Source organism: Pan paniscus, chromosome 1 (genome assembly GCF_029289425.2).
Source record: "Pan paniscus chromosome 1, NHGRI_mPanPan1-v2.0_pri, whole genome shotgun sequence".
Taxonomy (NCBI): Eukaryota; Metazoa; Chordata; class Mammalia; order Primates; family Hominidae; genus Pan; species Pan paniscus.
Genome location: NC_073249.2, coordinates 7,533,052 through 7,550,129, shown reverse-complemented (window position 1 = coordinate 7,550,129; position 17,078 = coordinate 7,533,052). Strand labels below are relative to the sequence as shown.

The window sequence follows — 17,078 nt, the reverse complement described above, 5'->3', positions numbered from 1 at the left end:
AGGGTCTCGCTCTGTCGCCCAGGCTGGAATGCACTGGTACGATAGTGGGTCACTGCAGCCTTGACCTCCTGGGCTCAAGAGATCCTTTCATCTCAGGCTCCTGAGTAGCTGCAACTAAGGCACATGCCACCATGCCCAGCTAATTTTTTTATTTTTATTTTTTTTTGAAAGAGAGGGGCGTCTCATTATGTTGCCCAGGTTGGTCTTGAACTCTTAGCTCGAGCAATACTTCTGCCTCAGCATCCCAAAATGCTGGGTTTACTGGCTTGAGCCACCACACCAGGCCCAGGAAGTTTCTTGAACCAAATTAATTTAGGCTAGACATTTGCTGTGGCATGTGAATAACAACCCAGACCAATTGCTACAAGTATCTATAACCCCAAGTGAGGAGTTATAAGCACTGGATTTGGGGATTTGAGCAAACTAGGTTCAAATCCTGGCACCAATACTTCCTGGATTGGGCAAGTTATTTAACTTCTCTGAACTTATTCATAAGCCATAAATAAAACAAGGAATAATATTAGTGCCTATTTTGTGGAGTTTTGTAAACTGGCTTGTAACTTGTTTGTGACTTGCTTGTAACTTGCTTGGTACAGTAGGAATTTTAAATGTATTTTAACATTGTAGCTGTTATTACTAGGCATAAACTATTTTCTGATGAATTAAATATTAATTTTACTAGAATTCTACCTAACAAGTGTGAATCCCTATGGGTAGTTCTTAGAATTGTTATGATTTTCTTTGGAAATATTCTACATTTCTTCCACATCCCTTTAATTCCTACAAAATTCTTGTTTTTTTTTTTTAATTGAAGCAACTCTGAATCACCTCTGTAACAGTATTACACTGTCATTTCCAACTCTATCCCCAGGGTGAAAACAATCAATTAATTGCAAAGCTTACCTTTCTGATCATGAAGACATAAATCACTGGATTGTATACAGTGTTCGATTTAGCAAAGAGGTAAGAAACAATAGATATTGTTGGAGTGACCAGGTGACCATGACCGTTAACCACCAAGAAGCAGATCACGATATAAGGCATCCAACAGACCAGGAAGGTGAATATCATTAAAAAGCACATTTTGGCCAGTTTCTTTTCATATTTTAAAATCTTGATCACTTGAATTGTCTGAAGATCTTCCACACAACGAAGCTGCAGAAAGGAGAAAGAAAGGAAAGGGCTTAAAAAAACAAAAGAAGGGTTTCTTTTGTTATTTTTATAACAGATATTCAGACACCATTCTTGGCCCCACCTAAATGGAAAGAGAACTGAATGGCACCTTGGCAGGCTGACTTCTGATCCGAGACTCATAGCTGAGTCCAGCTTTAACCTTGCCGGGCCTCAGTCTCCCCACTTACAACATAGGGTGGTTGAGCTACATAGCCTCCTACATCCTTCAGTGTTTTTTTTAACGTTCTTTTATTTACTTAATAAGAATAAAATTATTTTGCCTAGATCTTCAAGTCTCTAAAAGACAGCCTGAGAGAGTCACGATAAAATGCAAAGAATTTCCCCATGATCCTGGAAACTCTATAGAGTGTTAGTCCTCGAGTTCTCAGATCAGACTGCACACCCATGTCATGTCAGGTGTTCTGCATGATTAAGCCTGCAGCTGGCCTTGATAAGCACTTAATTCCCAAGTGAATTCTTACTGAAAACCAGCTTTTCAATTCACTGCTAATGACTGTAAAGTAGAATTTCAGGACAAATTTGTTTGTGATTGGCTTCATTAGGGGATCACTTGCAGAGAACAGCATTTGGTAAAACAACTCCTTCCTCTAAAACCAGCCTGTCTACTCGCAGTCTGTTCCCGTTAAAGGGATGGAGGAGTAATGATGTACAGTCTGAAAGTTCTTTGAGTTTCTTGAATATAAGTTTCTTTTTGCTGTTTCTCCTATTATTATAAATGTGTCATAATAATACACAGGCAAAGAATATTTCTGCACACCAAAAATATGTTCCTAAATAAAAATAGTTCTCTCTAAACATTGTAATAAGTTATATGAATTATACTATGAAAATACAAATACTCTATATATTGATTTTTTAAGTAGTTAGCATATACTTAATACTTAGTATTGATTACTTTATGCCTGGAAATTTACTGCATTTCAATGAACTCTAAGTGTACCTTTTAGTTCTAGCATTATCATAAAAATTAAGAGAATTTCCAAAGAAATCATTTAGAACATGTGCTTAGAGTATTTAGAAATATATTTTAATTAAAATTTTCAAATTACTGATATCCAAAATTATATTTAAGAAATTATATTCTTATCAAAATCATGTATTCAGATTAGCAAAGAATAGAGAGAAATAGGAAAAATTTAAATCATTGATTTTTTTAGGGTAGAGAGACTATGTATGGGGAAGAGTGGGTATTAAATTTCTGGTATTAGTTTGGTGCAAAAGTAATTGTGGTTTTTGCCATTAAAGGTAAACCTTTGAAGGTAAACTTATTTAAAGGTAAATAATATTCCTTTACCAGTATGCCAATTACTTTAAAAAATCAATATATAAAGTATTTGTATTTTTGTAGTAAAATTCATATAACTTATTACAATGTTCAGAGATAACTATTTTTATTTGGGAACATATTTTTGGTGTGCAGAAGGGTAAATAATTTACCTTTAAAAAAGGTTACCTTTAAAGGTTTACCTTTAACGGCAAAAACCGCAATTACTTTTGCACCAACCGAATACGACTATTCTGTGTGTGCAATTCTATTTTAAAAGAAACTGTTTTATTTAATGGGATAGAATATTTTTCTATTTTCAAAACATCATTGTGGGGGAGCTTCCCTAGTTTATAGGAAGGCTGTGGGGTTTTGATAAAAGGTCTAGATTTGGAATTAGAAGATCTAAGTTTATATCCCAGATTCACCACTTTTGCTCGCAGTGTGATATTGAGCAAGTCAACAACCTCCTCTAAGAGTAAAGAAGAAAGGAGGTAAAGCAAAAAAACCTATGAGAATTAACAGAACTTGAGTTCCATTTCCACACGTATGACTTTGTGGGGTTGTTTTTGAGGTTAAATACTTATTTATATTTGAACTAGATATGAGACTAACACACTTGTATGTATATGTACATTTATGATACTATAGGATATCTGGAATCATTATTGACTCTTCAGAGTTTCAATTAACAAGCAACATAACCACATCTCAGTTATCTGCCTCCCAAACCTCCAGTATTTAGGTCCAATCATTTTATCTGTACCATTTTCTGGGCAGGTCAGTCTTTATCCCCTCTCACCATTTATCAAAGGAGAGCACTCATTTATCCATCTTGGAATTACACGCATGCTGGGGAAATTAATTTAAATAAATGTTTGTCTATACCTCCCCAGTTCCTCTTTGGGATAAGGAGAAGATATTGACTAATGTTTTAGATTATTTGGGTTTATATATGTGAAGTTTTCATGATTATTTTTTATTTATCTTTTTCAGGCCTCTTTCTTTCATTACTTTCTATTCCTTCATTCTGCTCATTAAATATTTTCCAAATAAAAAACTCGATTTCACGTCTTACCCTCTTTATTCAATCATTTGAGGATAGTTTTCAAAATTGCTATGGAGGAAGCAATTTTGAAATGATTGGCACAGGCACAAATTTGTCCTAAAGAATGAACCAGCTAAAACAAATTCTTCAGAATTCTCTATCAAATTGTTCTCTGGCTGTATAAATGGCTGGTGCCTAGTGCTCCTTAATCCAAGACATCTGTAGATTTTCAAAGAATTTCACTGTGAATCTTCATTCTCAAGTGTGTAACTATGTCTCCATCGTTGTTATGAGTCACCTCTCTCTGAATAAGGAAATGGAGGCAAATTACTTGCAGTGAGCTCTCTGTTTAGGTAGCAGCTAAAGTCAAATCTCTTCACACTTTCACCCCTTCTCCTGTCTTCCCCTTTCTATGCCCTCTGCTTGTAACTCATTCCAAAAATAGTCACTGATTACCTACTACATGCAGACACTGTTCCAGTCACAGGTGAGAAAATACATAAGACCCAGTCTCTGCTCTTGAGGAATTCACTATTTGGTGAGGATGATGCACACTGAGTGGGTAGAAGCCATGAGGGAGGTAAACAGGGAGGATACGGTAGTGCACAGGATGGGAAACTGGTTCTGAGGGTGGGTTAGAGCAAGAAAATTGTGCTGTTAGCCTTGTGAGGGAAGGAGGAATTAATCAAGTAAGGAGGAGAGACAGAATGTTCCAGAGAAAGAAAGTGTGCTAAGACAAGAGGCAAAATAAAAAGTCAGTTTCTGAAAACAAGAAATATTACCATTGGCCACATCATGAGGTGGCAAGAAGACGGGAGTGTCAAGAAATGAGGCTGGACGGGTAGACAGGAGATGCCATACAGGACCTGCCGGCCACACCCAGGGGCTTTATTTTTAGTCACAAAGACAGTGGAACTTCTGAAGGTAATACTTGAGAACAACTACTCTGATGTCAGTGTGCAAAGAATGGAATAGAGGAAAGCAAAAATTTTAAAAAGGAGCACTAAGTTTTTTTTTTTTTAACTGAGTCTGTGGCAGTGGGAGAGGAAAAAATGGATATACCAAGAAATATAGGGCTAGGCGCAGTGGCTCACACCTGTAATCCTAGCATTTTGGGAGGCCAAGGCGGGCAGATCATGAGGTCAGGAGTTCGAAACCAGCCTGGCCAACATGGTGAAACCCCATCTCTACTAAAAATATTTTAAAAATTAGCCAGGCATGGTGGTGGGCACCTGTAATCCCAGCTACTCAGGAGGCTGAGGCAGGAGAATTGCTTGAACCTGTGAGGCGGAGGCTGCAGTGAGCCGAGATTCTGCCATTGCACTCCAGCCTGGGCAATAAGAGTAAAACTTCGTCTCAAAAAAACAAAACAAAACAAAACAAAACAAAACAAAACAAAACAAACAAACAGAAACAAAACAAAACAAAAAAACATGTAAGTGGCATGGATAAGAACTGATCAATAGTTGTGTGTTGGGGGAGACATGGATGACACATAGTCAAAGATTACTCCCTAATTTGTGGTCTTGGTATCTAGGAATGATGACTATTCAATGAGAAAGCAAATAGGCGAGCAGAAGATTTTAGGGAAAATATGACAAATTAATCTTTATATTTGTTAAATTTGATGAGTCTGTGGACCATCCAAGTGGAGGTGTTCAAAAGGCAATTGACTACGAGGATCTGTTAGAGGCTGGAAGAAAGACCTGAACTGGAAATGGAGATGTTATCAAGCTTGTGTCAGAAGGAGAAATCCTGGCAGTATGAAAGACCACCCAAGGCCAGTGTGTAGCATGGGACAAGAGCTAAACATAGGATGCTGGGGAGGCCCAAAGAAGAGAAGCCCTTGGAAGAGATAAGAAGATGGGGCCAGAGAGTCAGCAACAAAGACAGCAGAGAAAGGCACCCTAGAATCGATGGCAGGAGACCACCACAAGAAAGTAGAAGTTGGCAATAGTCTCAAACGCTGAGGATGCTAGAAAGGAATAAAAATGTGTCCATGGGATCACATATCTGGGAGCTCATCAATGACCTGAAATGAGGGCTGTATTAGTGGCAGTGCAGTAGAGGAAGGAGTCACAAGTTTGCCTTAAGTTGAGGAATGAATGCTAGATAAACTTACTAAACTACCAACTCCCTGAACTACAACAGAAATGTATTTCTCACAGTTCTGGAGGCTGGGAAGTCCCAGGTAGAGTAGCTGGCAAGGTAGGTATCATTCTGAGGCCTCCTCTCTTGACTGTTATCTCACTGTGTGCTTCCATGTTCTCTTATTTATGCACTCATGGGAAAACAGAAAGAGAGACAGAGAGAGAGAGATAGAGAGAGAGAGAGAGAGAAAGAGCAAGCTTTCTGGTGTCTCTTCTTACAAGGACACTAATCCCCTAATCCCATCAGACCAGAGCCCCATCCTCATGACCTCCTCTGACCCTAATTACCTCCCAAGGCCCCATCCCCAAATACTGTCACATCGGTGGTTAGAGATTCCACGTAGGAATCTGAGAGGGACACAAACATTCAGTCTATAACAGCAAGAAATTGGCACATTTGATATGCTCAATAAATATCAGGTAAATGAATGCTTAGTGAGTGACATTGTGGCACCAAGAGTCACCAATGGTTCTTTGAGTTAGCAGTGACAAAAAGGAGAAAAATAAAGTGATAGCTAGAGGGAGCTGAGAGTAGATTGTGATTTAAAAAAAAATAGCCTGGTAGTATGCTAAAGGGAAAGGGCCAGTGGTAAGGGAGAGTGTGAAGATACAAGAGAAAGAGAAAATTATTAAGAAGTGTCTCTGGGGCATGGAAAGGGGTGGGGGAGCAATCAGAATACAGAATCGAGTTGGTCCTGGGAGACCTCTCCTGTTGCCCTGTAACTGAAGAGAGAGTCCTAAGAATCAGTGGTTTGTGTAAAGAGAGGTAAGGAGTCAAAGGAACCCTTGATAATGGCTTTGTTTGGTCCGATAAATCAGAAGCAGCCTTACTTGATAAGAATGAGAGGAGACAGTAGGGTGAGAAATTAAAATGAGAAGTGAGTCTGTGTAATAGTCACAGTGTGGAGACAGTAGACCACACATACAGGGATAGAAAGGTTGGTAGAACAAGGCTGAGAGGACATCTAAGTGTAGACAGATGTGTTTTTTTTTTTTTTTTCCAGCTCCTCCTTGCAGTTTGACTACAGGCATAGAGAAAATGGATGATTGAACTGATCTAGGGATTTCGTCTTTAACAAAGTTGGCATGTGTAAAGAATGTAGAAACAAATGATTTAAAGTGATGCATGTAGCTAAGTCCGATTTTTTAAAAAGGTGAAAGTTAGAAGGGTTTGACGGAGTGAGCAAGAGACTAGAGACAGAAGCAGAGAATAGAGTTGGAAGAATCAGTGAATGAGGAAGGAAACATCCATGGCCAAAGCTAGAGACTGGGAAGTGGAGCCTGTTCCACACTGGGTTTCAGTTCAAACTGGAAAGTTCTTGTTGGCACCCAACGTGAAATTGTTTGTGGTCAGTTCTTACCCTTTATGACTCTGGTGTGATCGCCAAACAAAACATCTGTGCTGTTCTCTAGTCAAATTCATATGACCTCTGAATAAACAAAGTTATGGGAAGTGTGGAGTTCCCTTTTTTAAATTCTTAAATTTTAAGAGTTTTGGATAATGTAGGGTTTTTTGGTTGCTGATTTTGTCAGTCAGAAGCTTTTGGTTGAGAGAGGAAAGCTGATTTTGTCAGTCTTTCCTTCTTTTGGTTGAGAGAGGGATGTAGAGAGAGTAAATGCTATTCCGCATTGATCTTTCCAGAGAGTGACTCATAGCATAAAATTCAACCAGATGGGAAGTCCCCTAGAACTGCTCTACCTCTGGGCAACTACTGATGACATAGGAAGACTTTCATTATTTTCCAGACATAATTTTCTACCCCGGATGTGGTTTGGGAGGGGGGCAGCTGTAGTCTTCAACTCACCATTCGAATGGAATATAGAATATGGCCATAGCAATGGGCTATGACACCCAGGGGCACCACCAGGCAGCCAAGAAATAAGAAAAGCACAAAGGAGGAATCGTTGGCATCCTTGGATTTCCAGTCCACAGTGCAGCCTAGTCCGTGTACATCCAGGATGTACCTGTTCCATCCCAGGAGAGGTGCTCCTGCCCACGCCAGTGAGTAGAGCCAGATGTAGGTAATGGCCCTCCAGGCCCAGGAAAAATTGATCACTCTGGCATGGACCACGCGAATGTAACGTTCATAGGCCAGCACGGTTAGGGTGGCAATGGAAACAATCCCTGCAAGAAGAGAAAGTGGAAAAGTATAGCATGGTGCAGGGGGAAACCAGGCATAAGAGACGTGATACATTCTCCACTGGAAATACCTTACAGAGTATCTGAGATCGATAGAGTGCTCTCAAAGGCAAGAGTAATAGTGTCTTATAGTCCCAAGGAAATTCTACTGAAAATAGTTATCCATAAAAGGAACCACAGAAGGGCAGTCAGTGGCTCACGCCTGTAATCCTAACACTTTGGGAGGCTGAGGTGGGAGGATTGCTTGAGCCTAGGAGTTCAAGAGCAGCCTGGACAACATGGCAAGCCCTGTCTTTACAAAAAATACAAAAATTAGCCAGATGTGGTGCCATACGCCTGTGGTCCCAGCTACTCAGGAGGCTAAGGCAGGAGGGTTGCTTGAGCCCAGAGAGGTCGAGGTTGCAGTGAGCTGAGATCACGCCACTGCACACCAGCCTGGGCAATAGAGCCAGACCTTATCTCAAAAATAAAATAAAATAAAATAAAATGGAAAATGCCATGCAGATTAAAAAAAGATTAGACAAAAATTAAAAGCCCTAAATCAGCCCCACCCCAAAGATGCCCCTATTGTATTAAACTTTCTCCTGAAGAGAAATTCCAGAACGAGTAAGGGAGAGTCACTAGAGCAAGTGTCTCTTTTAGTTTACCTTCTCTTGGCTGTCTCTGACTCAGCTATTAGAGGTAAAGTCAAAGGGGGTTGCAAAAGCTCAAGCTGAATGAAGTAGCAGTAAAATGATGCAGAGGACTGCCGTAACCTGCGTACTACCAGCAGATGTCAGCATACAAACTGTTTACACGCAAGGATTGCTGACAAGGGTCAGGGGGGTCTTCTGGGCTTCCATGGTCTTCACGTATACCGCTATTTTGCAACAAGTCCGCTTTAATGATACTGTTTGTATATTTATCTGTCACCTTCAGAGAGTAAGGTACTCACTTAACAAGCACCTACTATGTGCCAGGCACTGTGCAGTGGATGGCCAATGGTGACTAAGAGACAGAACTCTAGATGTCTGAAGGGAATGTACGTGTGTAAACACTGACAATGACCATGCAATGTGTGAATGCTACCACTGCCACACAATGGATTGGAGACACAGAAAGGGAAGCATTTGCACACAAGGCAGAAGCACATTCCAGGAAGAGTGAAGAAATATGTACCAGAGCATGGAGACGTAAAAGGACACCAAGGGGTCTATAAACAATGATTCAAAGATGTCAGGGCTCACAGGAGATGGAAAGAGAAATTTAGAGAGAGCCACATTGACAAAGGCTTTTAATTTCTAGCTAACGTTTGTGTTATTTTAATTTTTTTTGTTTTTTAACCTTTTCCTCTATGAAATAGTAAATTATAAATCTGTTACTCTCTTGTCCTTTTACACCATTAGATTCCCCTTTTCCTCCTCCTCCTTCTTCTTCAGTAGTGAATGCTCATTCTAGCAGTAGCAGAGAAGGTAAAACACGATTGGAGGCCATGGAAACCAACTTGAAGGCTACTGCAACAGCAGGCAAGACATGATAGGACCTCAGCTAGGATGACATTAAAAGGCATGAACAACAAAGTCTGGATTCCAGGAACATTTAGCAACTGGTGTCAACAGAATCTATCTGCTTATCGAATGTGAGGCGTGAGGGGAGAGAGGAGTTAAAAGTAACTTTGAGGTGTTTGGCTGGGCACGGTGGCTTATACCTGTCATCTCAGCACTTTGAGAGGCCAAGGCGGGTGGATCACCTGAGGTCAGGGGTTTAAGACCAGCCTGGCCAACATGGCGAAACCCTGTCTCTACTAAAAATACAAAATATTAGCTGGGCGTGGTGGCAGAAGCCTGTAATCCTGGCTACTTGGGAGGCTGAGGCAGGAAAATTGTATGAACCAGGGAGGCGGAGGTTGCAGTGAGCCGAGTTCGTGCCATCGCACTCCAGCCTGGGCAACAAGAGTGAGACTCTGATTCAAAATAAATAAATAAATAAATAAAATAAATAAAATAACTTGGAGGTTTCTAACCTGCCTAAGGAATAGCGAGTGATTACATGAACTAGAGTAAAAACCACAAGGTGTATGAACAGATGTGGGGAAGACAATAAAATCTTGAGCTTCCTGGAGCATAAATATTTGTTGAATGAGTGGACGCAGAAAGACTGAAAGAAAAGCAGTTCAAATGAAGAATGAAAATAAGACTGGTCTCCTGAGAAGTAAGGGAGAAAAGGGTGTGGGCGGCAAATGGGTTAAGAGGCCTGGAGGCAAGTCCCAGCTCCCCATGAAATAGCTCTGTAACTTTCAGCAAATCAAACAACCTCTTAGACCTTTTTGTTTTCATAAAATTGAAAATCCCTTCATATTTTAACATTTCACGATTCTGCAATTAATAAGTATGAAATACAGAGGTGCTGGACTCAGAAAGCAATTGGCATAACGTAGTTAATATTCATTTATAACATGACAGGTTTGTTCTTCTGTGGGAGTTGGAGGGTGGGGAGCAGTATTATTCCCAGTGTCTCACACACATGGCATCCAATAAATGTTCTTTGAATTAATAAGTGAAATTTACTAAATAAGTGACCGGAAGAAGATTGGGTTTTGGAATCAAGTGGAAGAAAATACTTCAGAGAATAATGGTATAAGGCTGGGCGTGGTGGCTCACACCTATAATCTCAACACTTTGGGAGGCTGAGGTGGGCAGACCACCTGAGGTCAGGAGTTCAAGACCAGCCTGGCCAACGTGGTGAAAACCTGTCTCTACTAAAAATACAAAAATTAGACAGGCATGGTGGCATGCATCTGTAATCCCAGCTACTCGGAGGCTGAGACAGGAGAACTGCTTGAACCTCGGAGACAGAGGTTGCAGTGAGCTGAGATTGTGCCACTGCACTCCAGCCTGGGCGATGGAGCAAGACTCCATCAAAAGACAGACAGACAGACAGAGAGCAAGAAGGAAGGAAGGAAGGAAGGAAGGAAGAAAATAAAGAAAAGAAAGAAAGAAAGGAAGAAAGAGAAAGGAGGGAAGGAAGAAAGAAAGGAAGGAAGGAAGGGAAAAGGAAAGAAAAGGAAAGAAAGTAATGATATAATAGCAAATAATAGCAAATAATGGATTTAAATTCAAATCACAGTAGTGATTATTGGGACAATGAAAGTATCAAGGTGGATGACTTTCATATTCAGAAGTCTATTTTTACCTTATTAAATTTTTATCTAAAAAGTGATATTATCCTTTCTTTACCTGATTAGATTCCTAGAAAAAAAAAATCTAAAAACCTAAAGAAAATGACATAAGTTGATGCTAATGAAATACTGTTGGTTTTACGTAGTTTACAAACTTTCTTATTAAGTATAATGGTATTTACTTTTATAACTGCCTTTATGTGTTAAAACATAGTTTGGCATTCAACTTTTAGTTAATTTACATTGAATACGATTTAGTCTTTCATAGGCAAGAAAACTCAGTACAAATAATTGCACTGTTGTAAATTAGTAAATTTCAATGTACCTTAGAGAGGAATAAATGAGTTCTTATGGTGAAAGCAATAAGCTGGTAAAATAAGCTGGTATGAGCATATCATGTTCATATATTCATTCATTCATTTAGTCATTACTTATTGCTTGTGATGTTTCAGTCACTGTGCTAGAAAATAAATATAAAGAGGTGAGTGAAACCAACCCTCATGGCCTTAAGGTCCAGTGGGTAAGAGAGACAATAAAAAAACAAATCAAACAAGCAAATCAGTGCAGTGCTATGAAGAATAGAGAGTGCAGGGATAGAGGATAATGTGAGGCATGGTGGGAAGGACACAGAAAGGGATGCAGCTGCTTTTGGCAGGCTGTCAGGAAAAGATCCATTGCACTCAGAGCTGAAGTATGAAAAATCCCAGCCTTGTGATAAGTCAGGGTGCAAGAGGTTAGTAACACTTTCCTTCTGGTTATTTTGGTCAAAGAGACTTTAACATTTACTAATATCGTTTTTGATCAAGCCTGTGCCTTAGCAAGCACAATGAGTTTCAGGTGCCTGATTTCAGCTGTTATGTACCATGACATGTTAGTACAGATCTAGCAAACCTTGTATTTCCCAAGTCCTCCCTGATAGCATGAGCATATAACTGAGTGGCAGCATTAGTCAGACTGACTTAGTCTTCGAGGGTAACCAAACTGAAATGATCTAATCTACATCTTCCTTGCAAAATATGCAGCCCTTCTCCCATCAATGCTTTATTTACTAACAAATTTTGGTCTTGAGTTGGAATTAATTGCTGTATTCTATTTGATTCCCACAACACTCCACCAGGAGGATGAGAGTGAAAGGACTGTCTTACAACTACTTTAGACCTTTAACTGATGTTGAGCCTTATTAACGGAAATAAAAACTACATGGTACATGAGCAGATATGAGGAAGACAACCAAATTCTACTTCAAATGGTGCATCCATTTCCGTGAACACTGAAAAGCAATGGGAATGATGAGTGCTGCAAACTGGGTGCCGGTTATGCACCAGGTCCCATGATCATCACTCCACATATGATATGCACTCTTTTGGAAAGAAGGTCTGTGGCTCCAAGGGTTAAGGAATTGATGTCTCCACCAACAGGTGGTGGAGACAGTTTTGAGAACCCAAGACTTACTCCAAATCCTGTGATTTTGTCTTAATACCACCTGCCGCCACTAAAGGGTGACTTCTACCTCTCCACAAATTCTACCAGTGGTAAAGTGATGTCTGTGCCTTCGCTGCAAAGCTGCAGATGGATCAGGTATGTGCCTATCACTGTGCTGAGTAGGTCTTTTGGAGAAACCAGAGACATGTGGTCCTACCCTCAAGAAGACTGCAACACTGTATTTTTAGATCACACACAACATTAGAGAACAATGTAAGATGATACGTGATCATATGTCAAAGTTATGGTGCAAAAACAAACCAGAAAAAGTAAAATCCCAGTGGACTGCTGGCTTCACTCAGAGATAAAGCTTAAGTTGGGTCATAAAAGATGGAATAGGTGTTAAGGAACAGAAAGGAATGAAATGGGCATTTCTAGCTGAAGCCTCCTTGAATTATTGCAAGAGTGCCTTGGACTCTGGGTGTGGAGCCAGGACCAAGAGGTGGGAAGGTCAGTCACTACAGGGGATGGCGCAAAGCTGATCTGCCTTCCATGGCTGTCCATGGTCCACAGCAGGGATAGTCCATCTTTTTCTTACTGTTTTCCCTAATAGAATTTTGAAAAACTATGTATACAACCATATTTAAACTGTAACATCTACATTTTTTGTCTTAAGTTTAAAGAATTGTGTAATATAAACATTTCAAAATTGGAACCATTGGAAAGGGCTTATGTACCCCCCAGCGGTTTTGAAGCCAGCGGTCTGTAAAATCAAATCTCGTTGGCATATCATTAGGCTTTGCCTAAGCTTGCTGCATCGGGATACACACCATGCCCAGGCTGCAAACTGCCCGGCATGTTCACTCAGAGCTGGCAGCTTTGATACTGCTGTTCCTTCTGCCTGAATTGCTGCCAAAGATCTCACAGTCTGGAGAAGACAGATGTGTAAACCAATAATTACAAGAATGTGATAAGAGTTAAACAAAGCTGTGTCGGGGAGCTGGAGAATGCAATGGAGGAAGTACTTATCTCTGCCTGGGGAAACACTGGGGAAGGTTTTAAGGGAAAGCAACATTTGAATTGATGAACAGGAGAGTTTTATCAAGTTGACAAGAGTGAGGATATTTCAAGGCCAAGGATACAGTATGTATAAAAGCACGGAAGTGAAAATATATATTTAAATGTCTACTCTGTGCATCAGTTTGAGTCCAATAGTTCTTTCCGATATAACTTAATGATTATACACTCATTTGCAATATTTATCAACAAACACATGTCATACACATACTGTGTGTCAGGCACTGTGCTAGACAATAAGAAAAAAAGATGAATTATAAACAGAGAAGTAAACTACTATAAAACAATGTGATAAATTCAGTAATAGAGACATATGTTTGAGGCCAAAAGTCCTGTATTCAATTCCAGTTTTCTCCATATTACCTAATGAATAAGTCGTCTGACTTCAGATCAATTTCATTTTTTTCACATAATTACTCTGTGACCATGGGAAAATTAATTAACATCCCAGAATCTCAATTTGCTCACCAGTAAAACTGAGATAATAGTACCAAAATGCTGTCTCATCGTGTGGGTGTGTGGGTGTATGAAATGAGAATATAAATATGTTTAGTAAAGTGGTAATGCATAAGGTATTATTATTATTACTGAATAGTTGAATATCTTGGAGCAAAATTGCTTTAAGTAGTAGAAAGTGGGTGGAAGGCATGGGAGTGGACAGGGCTCTGGAGGTTAAATATCAATACAACTCTGGAGCTTAAATATTAATACAAGGTGTGTCTATCAATGTACAACTACCCAATAATACAGTTATTTTCTCACTTTGGCCACTAGATGGCCACATTGAATAGCTTATTTATAGTTCAAGTATCTAGACTGGGGTAAGCAAGTTCACACTAAACAGAAGAGCGTGCTTCAAAAAAGGCCATGACCCAGACCTGTCAATCCTTATCTGTTGTATGAAAAGGTTACTATGACAAAACCCATGCCTTCAAGGAGCACATAATCCAAAGAAGGAGGTAGAAGGAGAAACTCTGCCTGTAGTGGGAGGAGGAACACCCAACTCAGGGTATTTTCTGTGGGAAGCAGGTACCACCTGAGTGAGTCTTAAAGATTAAGCACATTTTAACAAGGCCAAAAAAAAAAAAAAAAAAAAATGATGGGGAAGTGAAGTGACAGCCAATCCTCTTATCCTATTCCAGGAAGAGAAAACAGCTTATGTAAATACATGGAGATCTGACAGAGCTTGCACCATTTGGGTGCCTGCAAATAATTCAAAATGGTAGGACGGAGTTCTAAACAGAGAATGAAAAGACTAAGGACTCTCCTAGAAAACCCTTAAATGCCATGCGTGGAGCTTGGGATGTGTCCCGAGGGCTCTGAGGAGCCGTTAAGTTGTTTTTGTTCACTTCCATTACAATACAATTCTAGAGAATTTTATTTTCTTTTGATTTTGCTTTTGGAGGTTTTCCTTATGGGAAGTTCCCTTGGGCTGCAATGAGGAAAATGGATTGTGAGCCAAGCCTGGTTCTAGGGAAACCTAGTGGAGAAATATGGTTACTGTGATAAGGAATGAAACTGATGCAGTGGCACTAGGGAAGGAGAGACGAGGAAGGTCCACCATATTTAAGGAAGTTAATCTTTGTTGGCTGTGGGAATGAATGAAGAAGAATCAAAGGAAGTCTTGGGTTACTGGTTTGTTATAATTAATAGCTGATGTTGCATTGACTTAGAAAAGAAATGGGAGAGAAGTAAATTTGGAAGTGAAGATGATTAGGGGATAACTTATGTCATCATAGATTCTCTGGATCATTTTGAACAATATCTGGATGGACTGTGTTTCAAATTCTCTACCTATAAAATGGGGCAACTGTAAATACCTGTCTTGTGGTCTTCAGAGTTGGCTGGGTGGATGAGCACACAGTAAAATCTTCCAAACTAAGTGGATGCATTTTTCTCAAATTAATGAAAATTTTGCTCATTCAAAAATATATCGATTTGTAGAAATTTAAAAAGATGCAGTTTAACTATTTTTGTTCACAGATAGTAATGGAAACAAAACTCTATGAAGATTGCTTAATAAAGATACTACTTTACTAAGTAGTGGTCTTTATGAGACCATCCCTAGAAGCTTTATAAAATTAATCAAGGAAAAAAGGACAAGGGGAATGTAAAATAAACCAAGCCTGTGGTACATTCAGCATGGATTATGAGGTCAGCTTGCTCTCTGACCTGCTTCCTCATAGCTGTTTGCCTCTTGTCCCAGAATCACGTAGACCCTGTGACAAAATTATAGTTCCCCTTAACTGCTCTATGGATAACAGCTTCAACATTATATAATGTTAAGTTTTCCATTTGAGATATTCTTTCAGGTCCTACGTACCAGTGAAACTACTGACATCAGCTTGCCTGAAGGATCCCACGAGAAGCTGACTCACCAAAGAATGCAGTTTCCACATCCTGATGATTTCATCCCCTGTAACCCAACCAATTAATGACCCCAATTCCCATCCTCTTTCTCCTCATGGTCCCCTTAAAAATCCCTGCCCAGATCTCCTCAGGGAGATGAATTTTAGGGTCTCCTCCATCTCCTCGCTCAGCACCCACTCAATCATGGCTGTTACCATGCAGCGGGCATACCATCCTGTTGCTCCTATAATATCTAGTCATATGAAACAATATTAAAGAAAACCAGTATATTTAATATGCCTGAAAAAGTTTGTTCTTTTAAGCAAGTAACCAATTCTTCTTTGAAATCTTGTTTATATTGCTTATTTGTTGAGAAAGTTTCCTTCCTCCTTTTTATTTAATTAACAATAGTAATTTCAGCCCACTAACACTTATAGAGAGTACTTACTATGAGTCAGGGACTGTTCTAAGCAGTTTACCTGTGTTATCTCACTTAATCTTCATAACAACTCTGTGAGACATGTAGAAATTATAATTACAATTCCCATTTTACAGATGAAGAAACTGAGGCAATAATGGTTTAGTCATTTGCCAAGGTCACAAGCTAAAAAATAAAAGAGCCAAGACTCGAATCACACAGTCTGCTTCCAAAGTCCATGCTGTGCTATACTTGTTTTCTAATTCTTCTTTGAGAATTATCAAAAATTTTATATTAGTGATGTAGAGTCTCTATAGAAAGCATATTTAATCCATTGTCTGCTACGTATGTTCTGTAACCATGTCTACCTTTCATATCAGAAGAAGTCATTTTTTTAAACTCAATATTCTTAAATTGAAGAATTTTAGAGAAAATGAAAGACTACCTTCGTTTGAATAATATCTCTCAGCTGTTAGAATGAGTGATTTCCATTTGACCAATAAAAGCAGTTTGCTAGAACAACCAAAGTGGTAGTTGGTTTTTATTATACATGTTTTCCACATCAGGATGTGGAAACTGCATTCCATTAAATTTTTCATGTTCAGTAGTCTTCATATTTTGTGCACAATGACTCAGTTTCAAAGGAAACCCAGCACAACATCAAAATTAAAACCCTTTCTATGGGTTAAAAAATTAAGATTTCAGGTCCGGTGTGGTGGCTCATGCCTGTAATCCCAGCACTTTGGGAGGCCAAGGCAGGCAGATCACCTGAGGTCAGGAGTTTGAGACCAGCCTGGCCAACATGGTGAAACACTGTTTCTACTAAAAATACAAAAATTAGCCGGGCTTGGTGGTGCGC

The 17,078-nt window shown here is 39.5% G+C and overlaps 1 protein-coding gene across 1 annotated transcript in view; it reads right to left on the bottom strand.

Moving 5' to 3' along the window:
- The window catches only part of OPN3 (opsin 3), a 46,691-nt gene that overhangs the window by 3,243 nt on the left and 26,370 nt on the right, over nt 1-17,078 (bottom strand). The window contains exons 2-3 of the mRNA XM_014343454.4: nt 7,462-7,781; nt 904-1,155 (exon numbers count right to left, since the gene is read on the bottom strand). Of these exons, the coding sequence (XP_014198940.2) occupies nt 904-1,155; nt 7,462-7,781 (572 nt within the window). The remainder of the gene's footprint in view (nt 1-903; nt 1,156-7,461; nt 7,782-17,078) is intronic.